Genomic DNA, 18406 nt, shown 5'->3' with positions numbered 1-18406 from the left:
CATTGGAGTCCACAGTGTGCGAGCGTCTTTGTATACTGCTCACCGCTCAGCCCCTGCCCAAGTTTGGATTGGATGTAGATGTGCATGTCTTTGTACTTTTTTCGTGTCACTTACCACATCAACATCAACCTTAACTTTTAACAGAGTATAATCTACATTGAAGTATCCATACTTAAGTAAAACGAGTACTGACTGGTATGGAAGCAGAAGAGTTTCCTTTGACCCCAGTGATATAAATCACGCAAATATACGAGAAGTCAGATGGGTCTGAATTGGATAATTCTATTTTTGTTTTCAATATCAATACACACCACAAAAACAAAATCGAAACAAGAGTACAATTAACAAAATATTCACATTATGTTACAGACATTTAAGGAACCTTCATGAGACAAAACTGTAACTCAACTGCAGGTCAAATGAACACTTAAGGTCTCGTGTGTAGACCAGAGATCTCTGCCTACGGAACTACCTTTTGTTTTCGCAGAGCCTAGGAGTCTATGGGCGTTGAGGGGGCGCTTGTTTTGTTTTACCCGGCCGGCCCGGGTCGTCAGTGCAGTGGGGTAGGGAGCGCTTCATTTGGACGGGCACGCAAGTGGTTATATAACCTCACAAAAACTATGCTTAAACCTGACCTTAAAGGAGAATTCCATGCTAGAAGGCTTTCTTACATTTATTTGTAGTTGTTACGTCCCCCAACAAAGAGGTCCAGGTGTTATTTTGTGAAAAAGCACATTATTGGCTATTTCCCCTAATTGAATTGCATTGAATGGGTCATTGGGGTGTTGTGCTAATTTGCTTATTTCCAGCACTCAAAAATGAATTATTTTTTGTATATATCCTCTCTTCATAATGTAAATAGTATCCCAAGCGGCACACTTTACTACTTATGTCGATGGAAATAAGCGAATTAGCACAAAAACCCAACCCCCATTGAGGGCTTATATTAGGGGAAATAGGCCAATAATGCACTTTTTCACAAAATAACACCTGGACCGCTTTGGTGGAGACGCAACAACTACAAAGAAAGCCTTCTAGCATGGAATTCTCCTTTAACCCCAACTCTAACCAACAACTATGCCTAAACCTAGTAACCTTAACCTCACAAAAACTATGCTTAAACCTAACCTTAATGGTTAAGGGTTAACCAGAAACCTAACCTCACAAACGATATAATACAAAGCCTAACCTTAACCCTAACTTTATCGGCCAAAAAAAAAGTCTGTGGTTGTTGGACAAATAGTGGAGGCAGTGGGATTCGAACCCAGGTGGTGTGGGTCGGGAGTCTAATGACCAGCGAGGCACGGCCACCGAGCTGGCTGCCAGAATGACGTTTTCTGCCGGCGCTGTAAAACAAACGCCCCCATCAGCGCCTATTGACTCCCAGGCTCTGCGGAAAGGGTAGTCCCCTCTGTCTGCTGACCCGTCTGAGCTAAATTAGGGGTGCAACGGTTATAATTGAATAAACCAATTCAATCAATTAGGGTATTAATAGGGAAATAATATATATATGTTTTGTATTATTTTACACTTTCTGTAAATGAAATACAGAAAGTAGTGCGTTTGTGGGGCAATACAGAAAGTAGTGCGTTTGTGGGGCAATACAGAAAGTAGTGCGTTTGAGCTAGAAGATCAGCTGTTTTGCCGTACAAGACACTGTTGTACGGCAAAGTATAACACAGGGCTTAAGACTTACGATTTAGTCTATTATAAAAAAAATCTATTCAAAATGCTTGTTATAATCTGCTGATTATAACATAAGAAATACCATATATACAGAAAGAAAAATAATACCTGAAAAAGTAATCAAAATAAATGAATCGATAGTTTCAGCTAGGGTTGTCCGGTCCTCATCACTTTCAAATGATCGGAAATCGGATTGGGAGCAAAAACATTGCTGGAGCGTTCTATAAAAATATAAATATCGGATCGGGGAAATCGGTATCGGCAGATATTCAAAATGTAATGATCGGAATCGGATTCGGGAGCGAGAAAACGTGATCGGGGCATGCCTAGTATCAGCCCTAATCTGATTTCAATGTAAGGCCAGTACGGCAGAGAAACCTCTGCCAACAAACCTACACAAACTGCTTTGAAAAACAATTCCCAATAGGAGTCCCAATATGAAGGACTGCCTCAAAGTCTAAGCATTTGTTCTGGAATAATGCAATTTTTTTAATCTGTATCGTTTCCACCAAGTGTTATTCCCAAGTAAAATGTAGTTTTAAGATGTCACTCACCAGACATATCGGTAGGCAGAGATCTCTGCTAGACTAACTTCATCCCAACTGAAAATGCATTCACTAATACACCGATATGACTAAGCGTAGTGAATCACGTAGTGAATGTCCCCAAAGCCAGCATTCTACGTTAATGTCTGTGAATTATAAAATAAAAATAAAAATCTAGTTATTCCTCTGTGTCCCCCAGTTGCTGTCATTGTTCGTCCATATCTGTGAAAATGTCATTTAAGAAGAACTGCGTTACGTTGGTAGGCTCCTCCTCCACGTCTTCCACAAAGTCCTGAAGCTCCTCCTCCCCCAGCATGGAACGAGAGCCATCATCAACAGTAGACATCACCTGTAATGGAGCAGACGGTTGTGTCGTATGTAAGGAAACGTTTGCTGTCCTGTCTACAGTACCGGAGGTACTGGGTTCTAGGTCCGGGTATTGAGAGGAACTGGGTTCTGGCGCCGGGTAGTGGGAGGCATTGGGTTCCGGGTCCATCTGGCTCGTGTCATGGCAGCTCCGTTTAAAATCCTTCCCGGCTCGTGGTGTCGTCGTGGGGTTTGGGGGAGCGGTGGACGTCGAGGGCTTCTCGTCGACGACGCGCGGCGGTATTGTTGTCGCGGAGGCCGTCGGGGGGGCAGCTCGTCTCCTTCCTGTGCGCGAGGCGCTGAGCTGAGGCGCCTGGGACGGCGCTCTGGCCGGGCGGGACGGAGAGGAGGCGCTGGACTTGTCGGACAGGAAAGAGAGGAATCCCTTGGGTTTTCTGCCAGGCCTTGGAAAATGGGAGATAATAAATGGCATGAACATGTGTATGCAAATGGCTGGTTGTCAACGTGGTGTCCAGGAACGCCCAGCTAAATGACAGGCTTTCAGCTTTCAGGAAGAAACCAAAAATACACAGGGAAGACATATTTCAATATTCTAACCACTGTTCAATTCTATTAGATCTATTAAAGTCATGTTAACTCCATAGATGGACACATAATAAGTACTCAATCACGGCACATCTTTATCAAACTGGAGGTCCTTGAAACTAAAAAAGAGGCAGATAACTCAGTGATGTAATTGACATTAAACATGGCGATGAAGATAAAAGTTCATTGTTACAAATATGTTTGAATGTTTACAGTCAACTCACCTCTTCAGAGGGGTACTGGTGTCAGGAGGAAGTTCTACTGCCGAGCCGCTGTGGCCCACATGGCCCGGTTCTACTGCCGAGCCGCTGTGGCCCACATGGCCCGGTTCTACTGCCGAGCCGCTGTGGCCCACATGGCCCGGTTCTACTGCCGAGCCGCTGTGGCCCACATGGCCCGGTTCTACTGCCGAGCCACTTTGGCCCACATGGCCCGGTTCTTTCTGTTCCACCTCTATGTGGGACGATTCTCTAAGGGTGTCTCGTGCTGCTGCTGGCTGCATGGTTTGCGGTCGAGCTGGAGGGCAGACGGGCTCCGGTTCTGGGGGGCAGACGGGCTCCGGTCCTGGGGTGGGATCGTAATACGTCTGGGAGGTTCCGTCAGGTCCTGCCTCTCCTCCGCTCACGGGTACAGGAGGCACATCGCAGAGCGTCAAACTGTGCAAACTGTCCCCCGAGGAAGGGAAACCACCACTGCTGCTGGGAAGGTGAAAATGTCAAATTGAGATTCACTAAAGCTCTTTTTATATACTTTGTTCTAAGACGGTGTCGCATGGCGAAAAACTAAAACAAAGAAAAGACGATCTAAGAAAATTGATAAAATGCATCCCAAAGACTAGGACAAAGACATTCTGTAAGAAGAGACGACACTGCCATTAACTGAACGTCCTGTTGCTTAAAACAAAACAAAAAAAACATTAAAAAGTGTCTTGTACAAACAAAAACTAGTTTTTATTCTATTCTACCATCATATAGTTAACGCTTCTACAGAACTGGCCTGTTTTAACAGTGAAAAAGTATTAAAAATATCCATGCTACTATACTTACTCATATATTTATCATTTATGATGAATGGATCAAAGCCGAAATTAGTAACATATTCATTCAGAATTTCAGGGTGCACATACATGTATGCATGCACATGTTTTCGTGGGTGTTTGAGAGATGTCACATTAACATTAATTCAGAATATCAGTATTACGGCCGCCATCTTGGAGTGATGCACCATCTAGTGGTGATTAAAAAGAAGACAAGGACTGTCCTCTCTTACTACTACAGTTATAGACAGGGCTGCACACAACTTTTTTGGTCTAGTACTCAGAGGAGCACCTGGAGGAGTTACCTGGTCTAGTACTCAGAGGAGCACCTGGAGGAGTTACTTGGTCTAGTACTCAGAGGAGCACCTGGAGGAGTTACTTGGTCTAGTACTCAGGGGAGCACCTGGAGGAGTTACTTGGTCTAGTACTCAGAGGAGCACCTGGAGGAGTTACTTGGTCTAGTACTCAGAGGAGCACGTGGAGGAGTTACTTGGTCTAGTACTCAGAGGAGCACGTGGAGGAGTTACTTGGTCTAGTACTCAGAGGAGCACCTGGAGGAGTTACTTGGTCTAGTACTCAGAGGAGCACCTGGAGGAGTTACTTGGTCTAGTACTCAGAGGAGCACCTGGAGGAGTTTCTTGGTGCTCCTAAAATGCAGCGACCCGTCTCGCCGGATGGATAAAAGAGGGATGAATAACTTATAGCAAAACGATATTTATTGGATGAGTGGGGAGTCAATGGAGGGTATTGATGAGTGGGGAGTCAATGGAGGGTATTGATGAGTGGGGAGTCAATGGAGGGTATTGATGAGTGGGGAGTCAATGGAGGGTATTGATGAGTGGGGAGTCAATGGAGGGTATTGATGAGTGGGGAGTCAATGGAGGGTATTGCCCTAGAATGGCTCTTGTTGTAGATTCATCCCATTATTAAAAAAATCTAAATTTGCTAAAATCTAGGTGTGGTCCAGCCCTATGGAATGCATATTCTAATAAAAACAACTTAATACTTCCTAAGGACAATATGAGCATCAAAGCTATATTTAGATTTTTTATTATTTTGTATTTAAATAACCAATCTACTAGCCCACAACGTGTTGCAACACGTTGTGAGCTTGCAGATCAGCTATTTTTTTAAACATGCGACACATCGTACGGCGAAGCATACATCAGGGTTCCCTTTTGTTTTTAGCTGAGGCGACGTACAGGTCAGATAGTCAGACAGACACACATGGCTCCTCGGTGCAAAAATAAACAGTGTACACTACCCGACTTTACGATAATAAGGGACAGTATGTCGAGACACGGTGTTCATGTTGGGCAGCAGCAGTGCCAGTCCGCAATGCTTTAAACTCTTCCCACTCCACTATGTCGGAACTAAAACCTTAGTACCCGTAAAAGGTCGGTGGCCGGTGCCTAGGCTGTGAGAGACGGCATCGCACACGAGCAACCATGCTGCTCCAGCACCCGGAAAACAAACACAAGCACAGCGGCAAATGGGAAGAGTGCAAAGCATCCAAAGCATGCCCTTTTACACCGGGGACTACGGTAGTTTGTTATCTGAAACGGAGAAGACGAAACTATTTGTGTCAGGTTTTCTCAGTAGTGTCCTTCTGTCAACCGCCCTCCTACCAGCAGTGACGCGCTGTGATTGGCCACAATGGCCAGTGCACTTGTGCAAGACTGTGCTGTGATTGGCCAGTAGCCACTTTGAGTGGCAGTCGGTGGAAAATGCTCTCGCCACAGAATTGACTAGTATTCTGGCCATAATAATCATTCTAGGCGGCCCCGGCTGTTGGTACGCAGAAGCGCTTCCCGTCGCTTGATTGACAGCGCATTTAACATTTTGACGACGCGCGCGCACGCTGCAGCCCTGGTTACAGAGTGTCTTTGACTAGGATCATGGCCGTCTTCAGACACTGACCTCTGTGAATCCTGGAGAAACGGGACCTCCGTGAGAGACAGGATGAAGAAGGGCTCTTCATTGTCTGAAGGGACCTGCTCCAACAGACCTGGCAAACCAAAGAGAAGCGTTATACTGCATGATTTACATCATTTCATGTATTTATTTATCAACCACAGACAGCTTTTTTCCCCCCTCTCTCCTTGAGCCAGCGTATGTTTTGAATTGTGGGAGTGAAGGGTATTTTACGCTGTGCTGGAAACATGCATGACGAGCCAGGTACTGAGCGTCTACTTTATATAAAACGGGAATAAATACATAATAAGCGAGCAAATTAATTATTCTGGTGGACATGTCAGCCACTGTGAAAATGTACTATTCATTGTTGAATTGCTGAATTGAACTGAATTGAATTGCCTGTATCAAATTTGCTTGAATATTCATCTTCACTACGATCGCACCCGGCTTGGACCATTTATATCTTAACCTTGAAAATGTTGGAACATCTTTGAATTTTTGAAAACGTTTTAGGAGAAAATCGGGTCCATGGCACAAAGTATTTTCAGACGGGGGTTCGCTGTCAAATACAACGTTTTGGGCAGTCGTTGAACATGAAAATGTTTGAGAACCACAGTGTTATTAGCCTGGAACTCACCTATGCTTTCTATGGCATAGGCAGCTCCCGGCAGGATCCGCCGGGAGAAACTATGTGCAGCTGCGCAAAAGGAGACTAATTACTTAGAGCGACAGAGAGAGAGAGGAGTGTGTGTGTGTACGGGTGTGTGTGTGTCAATTTAACAAAGGTGCAGACGATCATAAATCAGCAGAGAGTGAGCGATGTTTGCGCTACTCTATGCCGAATTGAAGTGGACTCGGACCCAGACTTTCTTTTTCTCCCTGGAAATAAAAACGTCTGGGTTTCCGAGGCTACAGTGTTATCAGCCCTACGTACCTTCTGGATGTGCCGTGACCGCCGGGTAACTTTGGCCACTCGCCGCACCACCAGTGTCCTAAAAAAGATCACATGAACACATCAGTACACACGGGCGCGTCACAGTTATTACACATGGTTTGAAGCTAAATAAGAGCTCTTGACTGAAAACGTTTGCTAGGCCAAGTCCCAATCTGCATGTGAATTGTGAAAGGAGCCCTGCCACACTAACACAGTTAGCATAATATGTAGAAGTGTGACGTTTTCCCCCAACCTCACAAAAAACATGCAGTAATCCTGGACTCTAAACTGCCTCCCCCTGGCCAGCCGGGGCGCCTGATGGAGGGGAAAGGAACTGGTTGGAATAACGTGTTTCTTCCACGCGCTACGTCCAACCAGGGAAACTCCCCCCTGTCAGGTGTAAAAGGAGCAACTTGGACACTCAGGCATGAAGGAAGCATGAGTTCAAGTCCGTTGCTCTCCCCATGTCCCCCATATATGGGGACTAGGTTGGCGGAGGGTGTGACGTTTTGTTCATATTCTTCTAAACCTACATGTTCTACATTACAGTTGAAGAAATGGCAGATTGAGCCTTTGCTTCTATGAAATATCCCAGACCATTGGTGGTTACTTCCAAATTCAAACTTTTAGAAACATTTTGAATGTATAAGGTTAAATATATCGTTGCTGTAGCAGGGCAGAGAACGTTTTAATTAAAAAAGTAACGCCCTACAGATCTGCAAGCTCGAAACGTGAAGCAAAGTAATGCATTTTGAGCTTGGAGATCTGCTACTTTTGAATTTGAATCCTAAAAATCAGCTTTGGACATCATAACTTTTCGACCGCGGTGGAGATCGTGGATTTCACAATATCACGCCAGACTTCCCGGTCCTTCATTGCCATTCCCAGTTCCTGCTTACTGATGCCCGTGTCCCTTTTAGCGATGACATCAGGGAACGACAGTTTTCTACCTCTGGTCTACTTTGAGGCAGGACTCCAGAGAAGAAGGGAAGATATAACATCATTGTGGCCAGCAAACTGTGTTCTTCTGGATCGGACTAGTGCAGAAACACGGGGGGGAAGGTGGCCGTATATAGATAGATTAGTCGATGGGTGGCTCTTCCAAGACAGATTTTGCGCTCTCATTAGAAGGTGGGTGTAAGTACCATCCAATAGACAACATATGGCTTGTGGCCATGACAGTACAGTACAGTACAGTACAGTACTCATTTGGATTATTGCTACCCATCGGTCATTCTTTGTATATTTAAGTTAGTACATAAATCGTCCCTCATTATTACATATTTCAATACAGCAATGCATCAATACTAGAAAGAATATTTACATGATGTGATGTGATTTGTACCTTTCAATACTTCTAAGTATTTTCAAAAGCAAATACTAGTCTCCAGTACTTTTAACTCGAGTACAAATTTGACAGTAACTTTCACTTAGCAATATTTGACCAGGAGTATCTATTACTTTGACTCAAGCACTGGTGTTGTATTTTAAGTACTGGGCGTTGTTGGGAGTGCTTTGGCCACCACTGATTCTTACCAGGACAGAAATCGCAGGTCTTCGAGTCGGGCTGGCCAGGCTACAGACAGCCGAAATCCTAGGTCGAGCCGGGCTGGCCAGATTACACACAGCCGAAATCACGGGCCGAGTCGGGCTGGCCAAAGTACAGACAGCCGAAATCCTAGGTCGAGTCGGGCTGGTCAGAGTCGGGCTGGCCAGAGTACAGACAGCTGAAATCCTAGGTCGATTGGGGCTGGCCACAGTACTACAGACAGCCTGACTGGAAGGACTGCCATGTTTGTATTCCTCTACGGTAGCACCCTCTACTGGTGGCTGGGTGTCGGGGCAGGGTATTGAGTGCTCCAGAGTGTCCACAGCACCAGCAGACACTGCTGCCTTCTGAGCAGAACTGGAAGCTGCTGGAAAAGAAGAAAGTGCATCTGCATCAGTGTTGATTTCGTCGACTAAAATTAAGACGAAAAATGTTCATCGACTACCTTTTTCCACTGATGAAAACTAAATGGAAACTAAATAAAAACTAAACCATGCTGACTAAAACTAAGACTAAATGTATTGACAATTACTAAAACGCTAGGAAGAGACTAGTGGACAACTGGACAAGAGATCCAGTATAAGGCCCAATCCCAATTCCTCCCTTCGTCCTGGCCCTTAGCCCTTGCCCTTGCTTATGCGCGTTCACGTGAGGGGGAAGTGTTATCTCAATTGTCTTTGGATGGAGGGGTAGGGCCGAGGGCGAGGGGTAGAATCCCCTTCGTTTGAAGGGATGTCTCGACGGGACTTAAAACGGAGCAACATCACTGAGGGCTGAAAGGCGGACGAGGTAAGAAGCCTTTTATGTCCTTTATTATGGAAAAATATTATAATAACCAATATTATTTGAATGTATTAACAATCTGCATCGCCAAAAATATCGCAATCTCTAGCAAAGGTTAACGTTACCTCACGTGAACTAACGATATGATACGGCGTTGCATTCATACAACGTTACCCATTTGGCACCGCATCAGCGCTTTATTCCTTTTTATTTATCGCCGGTGCGCCAGTGATACAACTCGGATGCAAGCTAGCTTATTAGCAGGCATCAGTCCGACCCCCCAGACCACGATATGTTAACATTTTCAGCTCTTAAAAGCCGTGAAATAGCCTACTGTACCTACATAACACTGACGCTGCATAACGTTGGCTACTCGCTGCAGTGATAGCTATGGTTTTATCATGACCAATGTTAAGCTAATCCCCACAAGTTGCAAAACTTACATAACTAATTAGCAATGCTTGTTGTTTTTTCCCCCAGGCAAACCAGCTATGGAACAGATTGCAAGCTGCTGTGCAGACTGTACATTGAATGGAGATGAATCACGAATCACATTTTCATTGATAGAAAGTTACTCTGTTCTTAATGATATTAAAAACAATGACCAGTGACCACAGCCCCTTCTTTATATACTGTAAATAGTTTTTCCTTTTTCTAACCCTATATCTGTACCCATGCTATACAAACTGTTATTACAATAATCAATTAATCAGGTACAACTGTTGAGCCGGTGTCAGAATGAGCTATATCTAGCTGAATTACATTCTGCATGGTGGGCTACCAACATGAGACAAAATTACAATATATTTATTTCATCATAACCACAGCAATGTTATATTTACGTTCCATCTCTACAGCTTAAATCAAATGGAAAGCAGTTTCAAAAGTGGGTTATGGGCTAAATGATAGTTTGTACACTCAGAGTTAATTGACATTGATATTACAATATAAATTGGGGGTCCTAGAGACAGAAATGCCATCAAAGTACTGGTAGTGAGCTTGCAGATCAGCTATTTTCTGAGAACAGGTTGTATATCAATATCTACAAGGGACCTTCAATATTTAGGGACGTTCCAATTCCTAGGGGGATGATTTATCTCCCTACCCCTTGACACTCATTATGTAGGGACAAGGGGAAGGGGCAAGGGCTGAGGGGTAGGGTTAAAAAACGAATTGGGATTGGGCCTAAGTCATTTTACACTTGGTTGCGCGCTGAAAATAGCTGATCGCAGCGCGACGCGCAGTGAGCTTGTAGATTGTATTTTCAGCAATCTGTCATTACGACGGCATCAAGGCCCGCCAAAATACAAATTGCATGACACTTAGTCGACTAAAACTAGACTAACACTAAAACATTCCAGGTGACTAAAATGTGACTGAAACTAAACGAAAACTATTGAAGAGACTGTGACTAAAACTAAAATCAAAATTTGCTGCCAAAAACAACACTGCTCATCATCAAGCAAACTAGGGTACTACAAATGATAAAAACCTGTAAAGAAGTGGGTGAAATTGTGTTTTTTCTTTTCTTTGTACATCTGTCATGAGACAGTGGCTACGTTTACACGGACAGTTAAATCCCCTTTTCATTCAGAATAAAAGTTAAATCCTATTAAAAGTCGTCATGTAAACACCTACAAAAACTTAAATCGGAATGGAAATGGCCAATCTGATTTAAACTTAGATCTGCTGTAACTGACGGGTTTATTCCATTTTTAAATCCTATTGATTTCCACCTATTGTGGACTCATGTAAACACTCATTCGGATTTAAGTTCATTCTGGTCTTTCTGTGCATGCTTGTTTCCATGTAATTGGTATGGCTATATTATGCTCTTGTTTTGCGATTAATTATAAGAAACTAGACATTGTTTAATTCTTGCCTATGAGAGCAACCTCTCATAGGCTACAGGATACATCAAATATAAAGTAATATGGCAGTAGAAGTAGAAGTAAAAGTATTGGAAATTGGAAATACTCAAGTAAAGTAGAAATACCTCAATCTTTACTTTAGTAGAGTACTAAAGTAGATACTTATTTACTTTCCACCACTGGACGTAAACATATCCGCCCCACCCCCTATCCAATCAGAAGCCTTCCCAGCCCCAAACCTGAAGCGGAATGAAATAATGGAATTTAAAAGTATTGTCCATGTAAACACTCATTTCGGATTGACCATTTCCCATGTAAACACGCAGCAAAAAAACATACTTCTGAATTGATTAATTCTGAAGTTTTCATTTAGAATGAAAAGGCCCTCATGTAACCGCAGCCAATGAAGTTGAAGTTTCTCAAACCTGGTGTTGGTTGCAGGACTGGCGGCGTGCGTGTGCCCAGGCGAGGTCTGGGTTTAGGGAGCCTGGCCCTGCGAGTGGGCGGAGCCTTCGTTGACGTCTCCTCATGCTCACACGTCCCAGACGAGGCGCCATCGGCACTGAGGGAGGAGACAAAAAGAAATGTCCGGTTTGTAATGTTACCTCTCCTCTTCAAATGGCCTGCACGTGTTCGCAGGATAATCAATAGATTTCTTATTAAAAAAATCCTGTGCGACACCGTTGTACAGCAAATTATAAAATAGGATTCAAATGGTCAGACAAATCGGTTCAGTCGCTTATTAAAAAAAACATCAGTTAGAAATAATGTTTTAATTTGATTTGTTGACATATTAAAACAAATAATTTCTTCTCAATAATGTTAGATTCATCAAAACCGAAACTGATGAGTGATGACTATATATATATCTTACTGTTGTAAATCTTGCAGACCATCCTTGGCTGTCGGCTCAGAGGTGCCGGACTCAGAAAGGCCTTCCTGGACAACGGTATGATCTCCAACGTCCTGGTCCGAGTCAGAGACGTGGATCACACCAGTCCATGGGTGAGGATCAGAGTTGATCTGTGTTGGCTCTCGTTTTCTGCTTGCTCTAGTGGTCTGTCCACGTTTAGACTGAGCGGAGGAGGCATCTGCTGCAGACTGGAGTTCCAAAGTAGAAGCTGCATCTGTCCTGGCCTGAGGTTTCAGCTCTTTGGCTTCTGTGGAAGGCCTCAGGGTGAAGCCACTTTGCGGTACAGATCCAGCTTCCATTGCCAGACTAGTAGATGGCGCAGCGGGTTCAATAGATAACTCGAAGGCCTCCGTGTTACTAATCGAAAAAGGATCTTCGATAAGCCAGGCTACTTCACTATATATCACTGTATATTCAGGGGAGGTCATAATCTCACCGCCGATTTCTCCAGTTACTGGATTTTGACGTTCCGAGTGCTGGGCAGACCGCGACAGTGACGACTGCATAATGGAACCGTGAGCTGGTTTTGTTGGGGTGGAGTCGGTGCCCACAGTAGGGAGCGATGCTTCGCTGACAGTCTCTGGCTCCGAGCCGGCACAGATAGTTTCTGTGGGTTGTGGTTTAGATCTTGTGGCTCTGGTGCCTCGTCTGGGGTTCACAGAGGTCTTATCCGCAGTAGAAGGGCCCGTCCTGGTCCTCTTTGAGACGGTTTCTGCCTTCGTTGAAGTCTTCTCACGCTCAAACGTCCCCGACGAGGTGTCGTCGACACTGTGGGAGGAGACAAAGAAATGTCGGGTTTGTCGCTCGTAATGTTACCGTGCACATCTCGTCTTCAAATGGCCTGTACGCGTTTGCAGAAATAATTCATAGCTACAAAGTTCATCGTAACATTTCCACAACTACTTGCTAATAACAATATTCACTAGAGGTGAAACAATGAATCAAACTAATCGCTTTAATCAACAATTGTGTGTATATATGATTTGATTAAAATTATTGATTTGGGGTAATCAATACAAAAGAAATGTAATTTTCTTTACACGCTCAAGTTGTATATCTCTGCTGTCGGTAGGAAGCCTCATAGGGATGTGCCGATGAGACATTTTTGGCGATATCGATATCCGATATAATTAATTGTTATGTCCGATAACCGATATTACCGATGTCGATATGATCTCATTCTGTATTGAAAAATTATAATAATTTTGTCCATTCTGAAAAATACATGTAACAGGGTGTTTTAGGCTTAGGCGAGTCAGATTTAACTTCAATACCTTTATATTTAATATTGTGAGCTTGTAGATCTGTCCAAGCTGTTACTTTGGGCTTGTTTATCTGTAAAGACAGATCGATTAATCGGACCGATTCATTAATTGGTCTTATTGATTAATCAAACTAATACCGATTAATCTAAAAACAACTAGAATCGGCCGATACCGACGTGTTTGCAGATTAATCTCCCATCACAACTAACTCAAAAATGTTCATTTTTCAGGAAATGAAACTTATACATTTTTCAGGAAATTAAGAAAACCTTATATTTTTAAAACAAAGCAATACAGCCTCATCAAAGTTGGTGTTACTTTATATATTGTCAATGACTTCCATGAGAGGGGGAGTGGTGCTGGAGTTAGCTGTTTTAGCAGACATTTTGAGGGTCCAATGGAGTTAGGAGGTTTTGTCCAAAGCACTTTACTACTTTCCATTGGTTAAATATTTTCAAAACACAGACGTAAAGGGTGTTCAATAGCACTGATTTATGCTGAAAAAAAATCAAAAACCTAAAAAATGGAGTTTCCTCCCGACAGCAACAATACATTATATATATATATATTGGATATTTCTGTGCGACACCGTTATACAGCAAATTATAAAATAGGGTTCAAGTGGTCAGACTAATCGGTTCAGTCACAGAAATTGAAATTAAAAAAATTAATTGCTTTTCAATTGTTAGATTAATCAAAACCGTAAATGATAGAATATAATTTAAGGAATATAATCAATAGTTGTAGCCATGAGTGACGACTATATCTTACCGTTGTGTGCAGGATTCAGAAAGGCCTTCCTGGACAACGGTATGATCTCCAACGTCCTGGTCCGAGTCAGACACACCAGTCCATGGGTGAGGATCAGGGTTGATCTGCGTTGGCTCTCGTTTCCTGCTTGCTCTAGTGGTCTGTCCACGTTTAGACTGAGCGGAGGAGGCATCTTCTGCAGACTGGCGTTCCGAAGTAGAAGCTGCATCTGTCCTGGCCTGAGGTTTCAGCTCTTTGGCTTCTGTGGAAGGCCTCAGGGTGAAGCCACTTTGCGTTACAGATCCAGCTTCCATTGCCAGACTAGTAGATGGCGCAGCGGGTTCAGGAGACGACTCCATGGCCTCCGTGTTACTAATCGAAAAAGGATCTTCGATAAGCCAGGCTACTTCACTATCTATGGTATATTCAGGGGAGGTCATAATCTCACCGCCGATTTCTCCAGTTACTGGATTTTGACGTTCCGAGTGCTGGGCAGACCGCGACAGTGACGACTGCATAATGGAACCGTGAGCTGGTTTTGTTGGGGTGGAGTCGGTGCCCACAGTAGGGAGCGATGCTTCGCTGACAGTCTCTGGCTCCGAGCCGGCACAGATAGTTTCTGTGGATTGTGGTTTAGATCTTGTGGCTCTGGTGCCTCGTCTGGGTTTCACAGAGGTCTTATCCGCGGTAGAAGGGCCCGTCCTGGTCCGTTTTGAGACTGTTTCTCTTGATTCTTCTACGACCCTGTTCTCCTCCCCGGCATCTTCCTCCTCTGGGGGAGCAACTCCAGTGGTAGTTGCATCTTCTGTGGGCTGCGGTTCACTTACTTTGCCTTTTCTGGCCTGTGTGACTCTGTCGCCCCTCTTTGGAAGAGATTTTCTTTTTATCTTCAGCTGGCTGGTACACGGCTCCTCTGTGGATAGAGGTTCACTGGTGGGAACCATCTTGTGTTGACTGGCAGAAGGCTCCTCTGCGGATAGAGGTTCACTGGTGGGAACCATCTTGTGTTGACTGGCAGAAGGCTCCTCTGCGGATAGAGGTTCACTGGTGGGAACCATCTTGTGTTGACTGGCAGAAGGCTCCTCTGCGGATAGAGGTTCACTGGTGGGAACCATCTTGTGTTGACTGGTAGAAGGCTCCTCTGTGGATAGAGGTTCACTGGTGGGAACCATCTTGTGTTGACTGGCAGAAGGCTCCTCTGCGGATAGAGGTTCACTGGTGGGAACCATCTTGTGTTGACTGGCAGAAGGCTCCTCTGCGGGTAGATGTGTATTACTAGTGGGCATGTCGGCGATCTGAGTTTCAGGGACACAGTCTGTCCCTTCAAACGGATTCTCCATAAACCATGACGTCTCATCCACAATAACGTCGTCTTCATTTAGGACGTCGGCTGCTAAACTGCTGCTTCCCAAAGTTACCAAAGGCGAGCTTGGCATCGCTGGAAGAGCGCCTGGTTCTTTCAAAGACCCCGAATGTTTTGGGATGAAGAGAGACTGTTGTTGTGATGATGTATCCTTGCTCCAATCTTCTAGTATTTGCACATCCGAACGAATATCTAAATCCCGGGTTGGTTGTATTCCGGTGCCGGTGACCAGTCCGTCTGATTCAGAGCAGGCGAGGGTTTGCACCGGGAGCTGTGGCTTGGACGGTGTGGCTCTAGTGGCCTGCCGCAGGTTGGGTTTGACTTTAGTGACACGACCTCTCCTCTGTGGGCTATCCTTTTCTGCCACCGATTGCAAGCGTGAAGCAGAAACCATGTCGGTGGCATCCGGAATACTGTCCTTTCTCTGTGGCTCTTCACTTGTGACTTTGTCACGGTTCTGAGTTTCAGGAGCGTTTCCTGTCACCGTGAACGGCTCGTCAATGACCCAAAAAGACTCGTTGACCATCTCCAAATCAGTGTCACTCTTTTCCGATAGCATTTCGGACCCTGTGGCTCGAGGACTTTGTGGCCTGTGATCGACTGTGCTCGAGGAAGACAGTGGTGGTTTCAAATGCTCAACGGGTTGTTTTTCTGAGCAGACATTCGAGGAGCTGACCATGCATTGTTTATTAGTGTCCCCTGGGAGCTCTAACCTTGACTGTGTTTTTCTGGCGGGTACTCCTATGTTGGGTTTGAGTTTGGGGAAGCGTGGTCTCCTTTGCTGGGGTACGGATCCCTTTGAGCCAGAGTCTGAGCTCGAGTCTCCTTGACATGTAGGTTTGACATCTGTCTTTTTCTCCTCAGAGGTACAGATCTCTGCGAGTGAGCGGCTAACAGCAGAGTCAACCTCGACTGCATTTGGTTCAATGTTTTTGCCAAACTGTGGTGATTTCTGATGAGTATTGTCGACTGGTTTAGTGACACGGGCCACACGGGCCACACGGCCTCTCCTCTGTGGGATATCCTTTTCTGCCACCGATAGCAAGTGTGAAGGATTCCTCTCCTCCAGAGTACTGTCCTTTCTCTGTTGCTCTTCACTTGTGACTTTGTGACCTTTCTGAGATTCAGGAGCGTTTTCTGTCACAGTGAAGTTCGTGAACGGCTCATCAATGACCCCAAAAGACTTGCTGACCATCTCCGGATCAGTGTCACTCTTTTCCGATAACATTTCGGACCCTGTGGCTCGAGGACTTATTGGCCTGTGATCGACTGTGTTCGAGGAAGACTGTGGTGGTTTCAAATGCTCAACGGGTTGTTTTTCTGAGCAGACATTCGAGGAGCTGACCATGCATTGTTTATTAGTGTCCTCTGGGAGCTCTAACCTTGACTGTGTTTTTCTGGCGGGTACTCCTATGTTGGGTTTGAGTTTGGGGAAGCGTGGTCTCCTTTGCTGGGGTACGGTTCCCTTTGAGCCAGAGTCTGAGCTCGAGTCTCCTTGACATGTAGGTTTGACATCTGTCTTTTTCTCCTCAGGGGTACAGATCTCTGCGAGTGAGCGGCTAAATAGCGACGCAAATGCAATTGGTTCAATGATGTTGGTAGACTGTGGTGATTTCTGATGAGTATTGTCGACTGGTTGTGGTTCTAACTGTGTTGCTGTGTCCCTCTGTGGTGTTGAAGTTGTGCACAAGGTGCTTCCACTGGACTCTAGATCTCCGTTATTGTCCTCTGTGGACTCTGGATGTTTGTCTTCTGTGGTCTGGGGCGGTAACATTCCAGATTTATGCTCCGAGAAGCAACTATTTTTATTCTGAGATGCAAATCCAGCTTCATTACGACTACCATGACTGTCTGACAACGTGCCTATTGATGAAACAGTAGCGGGACGGTCACTTATGTCTTGCCCCAGAATAGTGTCCAAAACTGATTCTTTAATTACTTGCAATTCTGTGGCAGCTATAGTCCTCGCTTCGTCTTGAGCATCCGTGGCAGCTATGCCAGACGTTATCGTTTCATCTTGAGCATGAGCAGTACAACTATTCTCAGTAGATGGCAGTGCTTCTTCACTGGAATGAGAGTCTGACTTTGTGATCATAGACTTTGTGATAGCCTCTCCCAAAATGATTTCGTGTTCAACATTAGAGAAGCTGCTTCCCTTGTTCTGTGGGGAATGCTGCTCAGATATGTCTGTGCCCAATTCCATTTGAAGACCAGGTCCTATGTTGTCTACACTGAGTTCCATCTGAAGACCAGGTCCTATGTTGTCTACACTGTCCATCTGAAGACCAGGTCCTATGTTGTCTACACTGTCCATCTGAAGACCAGGTCCTATGTTGTCTACACTGAGCACCGTTTCAGTAGAAGGCTCAGCTACGGGTGCTGCTACAACGTCCGACAGTGTTGACTCCGATACTGTCGCTAGTTCAGAAGAAACGGTCACACTTGATGATTCCATTGGCTTGTCTGGTTCATTCATATCAGTCGCCGGTAGTGATGATTCTGTGGACACGGGGCAGGAAGGTACAGCTGCAACAGGAGCGGCACCGCGTTGTATTTGCGTGACAGGCACGGTGGCCGTCTCTTCGATTTCATTAGATTGTGACTGAGCAAACCTAGCGGCTCGGCCAAGGTTGGGTTTAAGTTTGGCCTTGGGTAAACGTCGCCTCTTGGCCGGCGGAGAATTCTGCTCGGACATCCCCTGGCACGTTTCCACTGCAGGAGCAGCTTCTACGTCAGCGTTCGTTTTCTGACCGCTGTGCGTTCCTTCAGCAGCCTCCTCATTGATCCAGTCACCAATCTCGGCGCAGACGTCTAGGATACTGATGTCTGGTACGTCCTCATCAGTCGTCTGTGACGGTTCTGTGCACGCAGGTCCAGAGGGT

General features: G+C 45.0%; 1 protein-coding gene across 3 annotated transcripts; it reads right to left on the bottom strand.

Annotated features, from left to right (window-relative positions):
- Positions 1–266: 266 nt before the first annotated feature.
- On the bottom strand, positions 267–17619 carry LOC308310338 (uncharacterized protein; the record flags this gene model as incomplete). 3 transcript variants are annotated; one of them, XM_080756650.1, is made up of 8 exons in its annotated part: positions 267–3001; positions 3368–3841; positions 6100–6187; positions 7031–7088; positions 8567–8946; positions 11659–11795; positions 12108–12914; positions 14183–17619. In XM_080756650.1, the coding sequence occupies 8 exons, from the start codon at positions 17617–17619 to the stop codon at positions 2437–2439; spliced, it is 5946 nt and encodes a 1981-aa protein (XP_080612776.1). In that variant the 3' UTR covers positions 267–2436. The 3 variants fall into 3 exon arrangements, with proteins under 3 accessions (XP_080612776.1, XP_080612777.1, XP_080612778.1); XM_080756651.1 differs by having other exon boundaries at positions 3368–3838; XM_080756652.1 differs by having other exon boundaries at positions 8567–8943.
- Positions 17620–18406: the final 787 nt, after the last annotated feature.

Source organism: Protomyctophum bolini (assembly GCF_963924005.1).
Source record: "Protomyctophum bolini genome assembly, chromosome: 22".
NCBI classification, from domain to species: domain Eukaryota; kingdom Metazoa; phylum Chordata; class Actinopteri; order Myctophiformes; family Myctophidae; genus Protomyctophum; species Protomyctophum bolini.
Note: the sequence above shows the minus strand (reverse complement) of the source record. Positions and strands in the feature narration are given on the sequence as shown.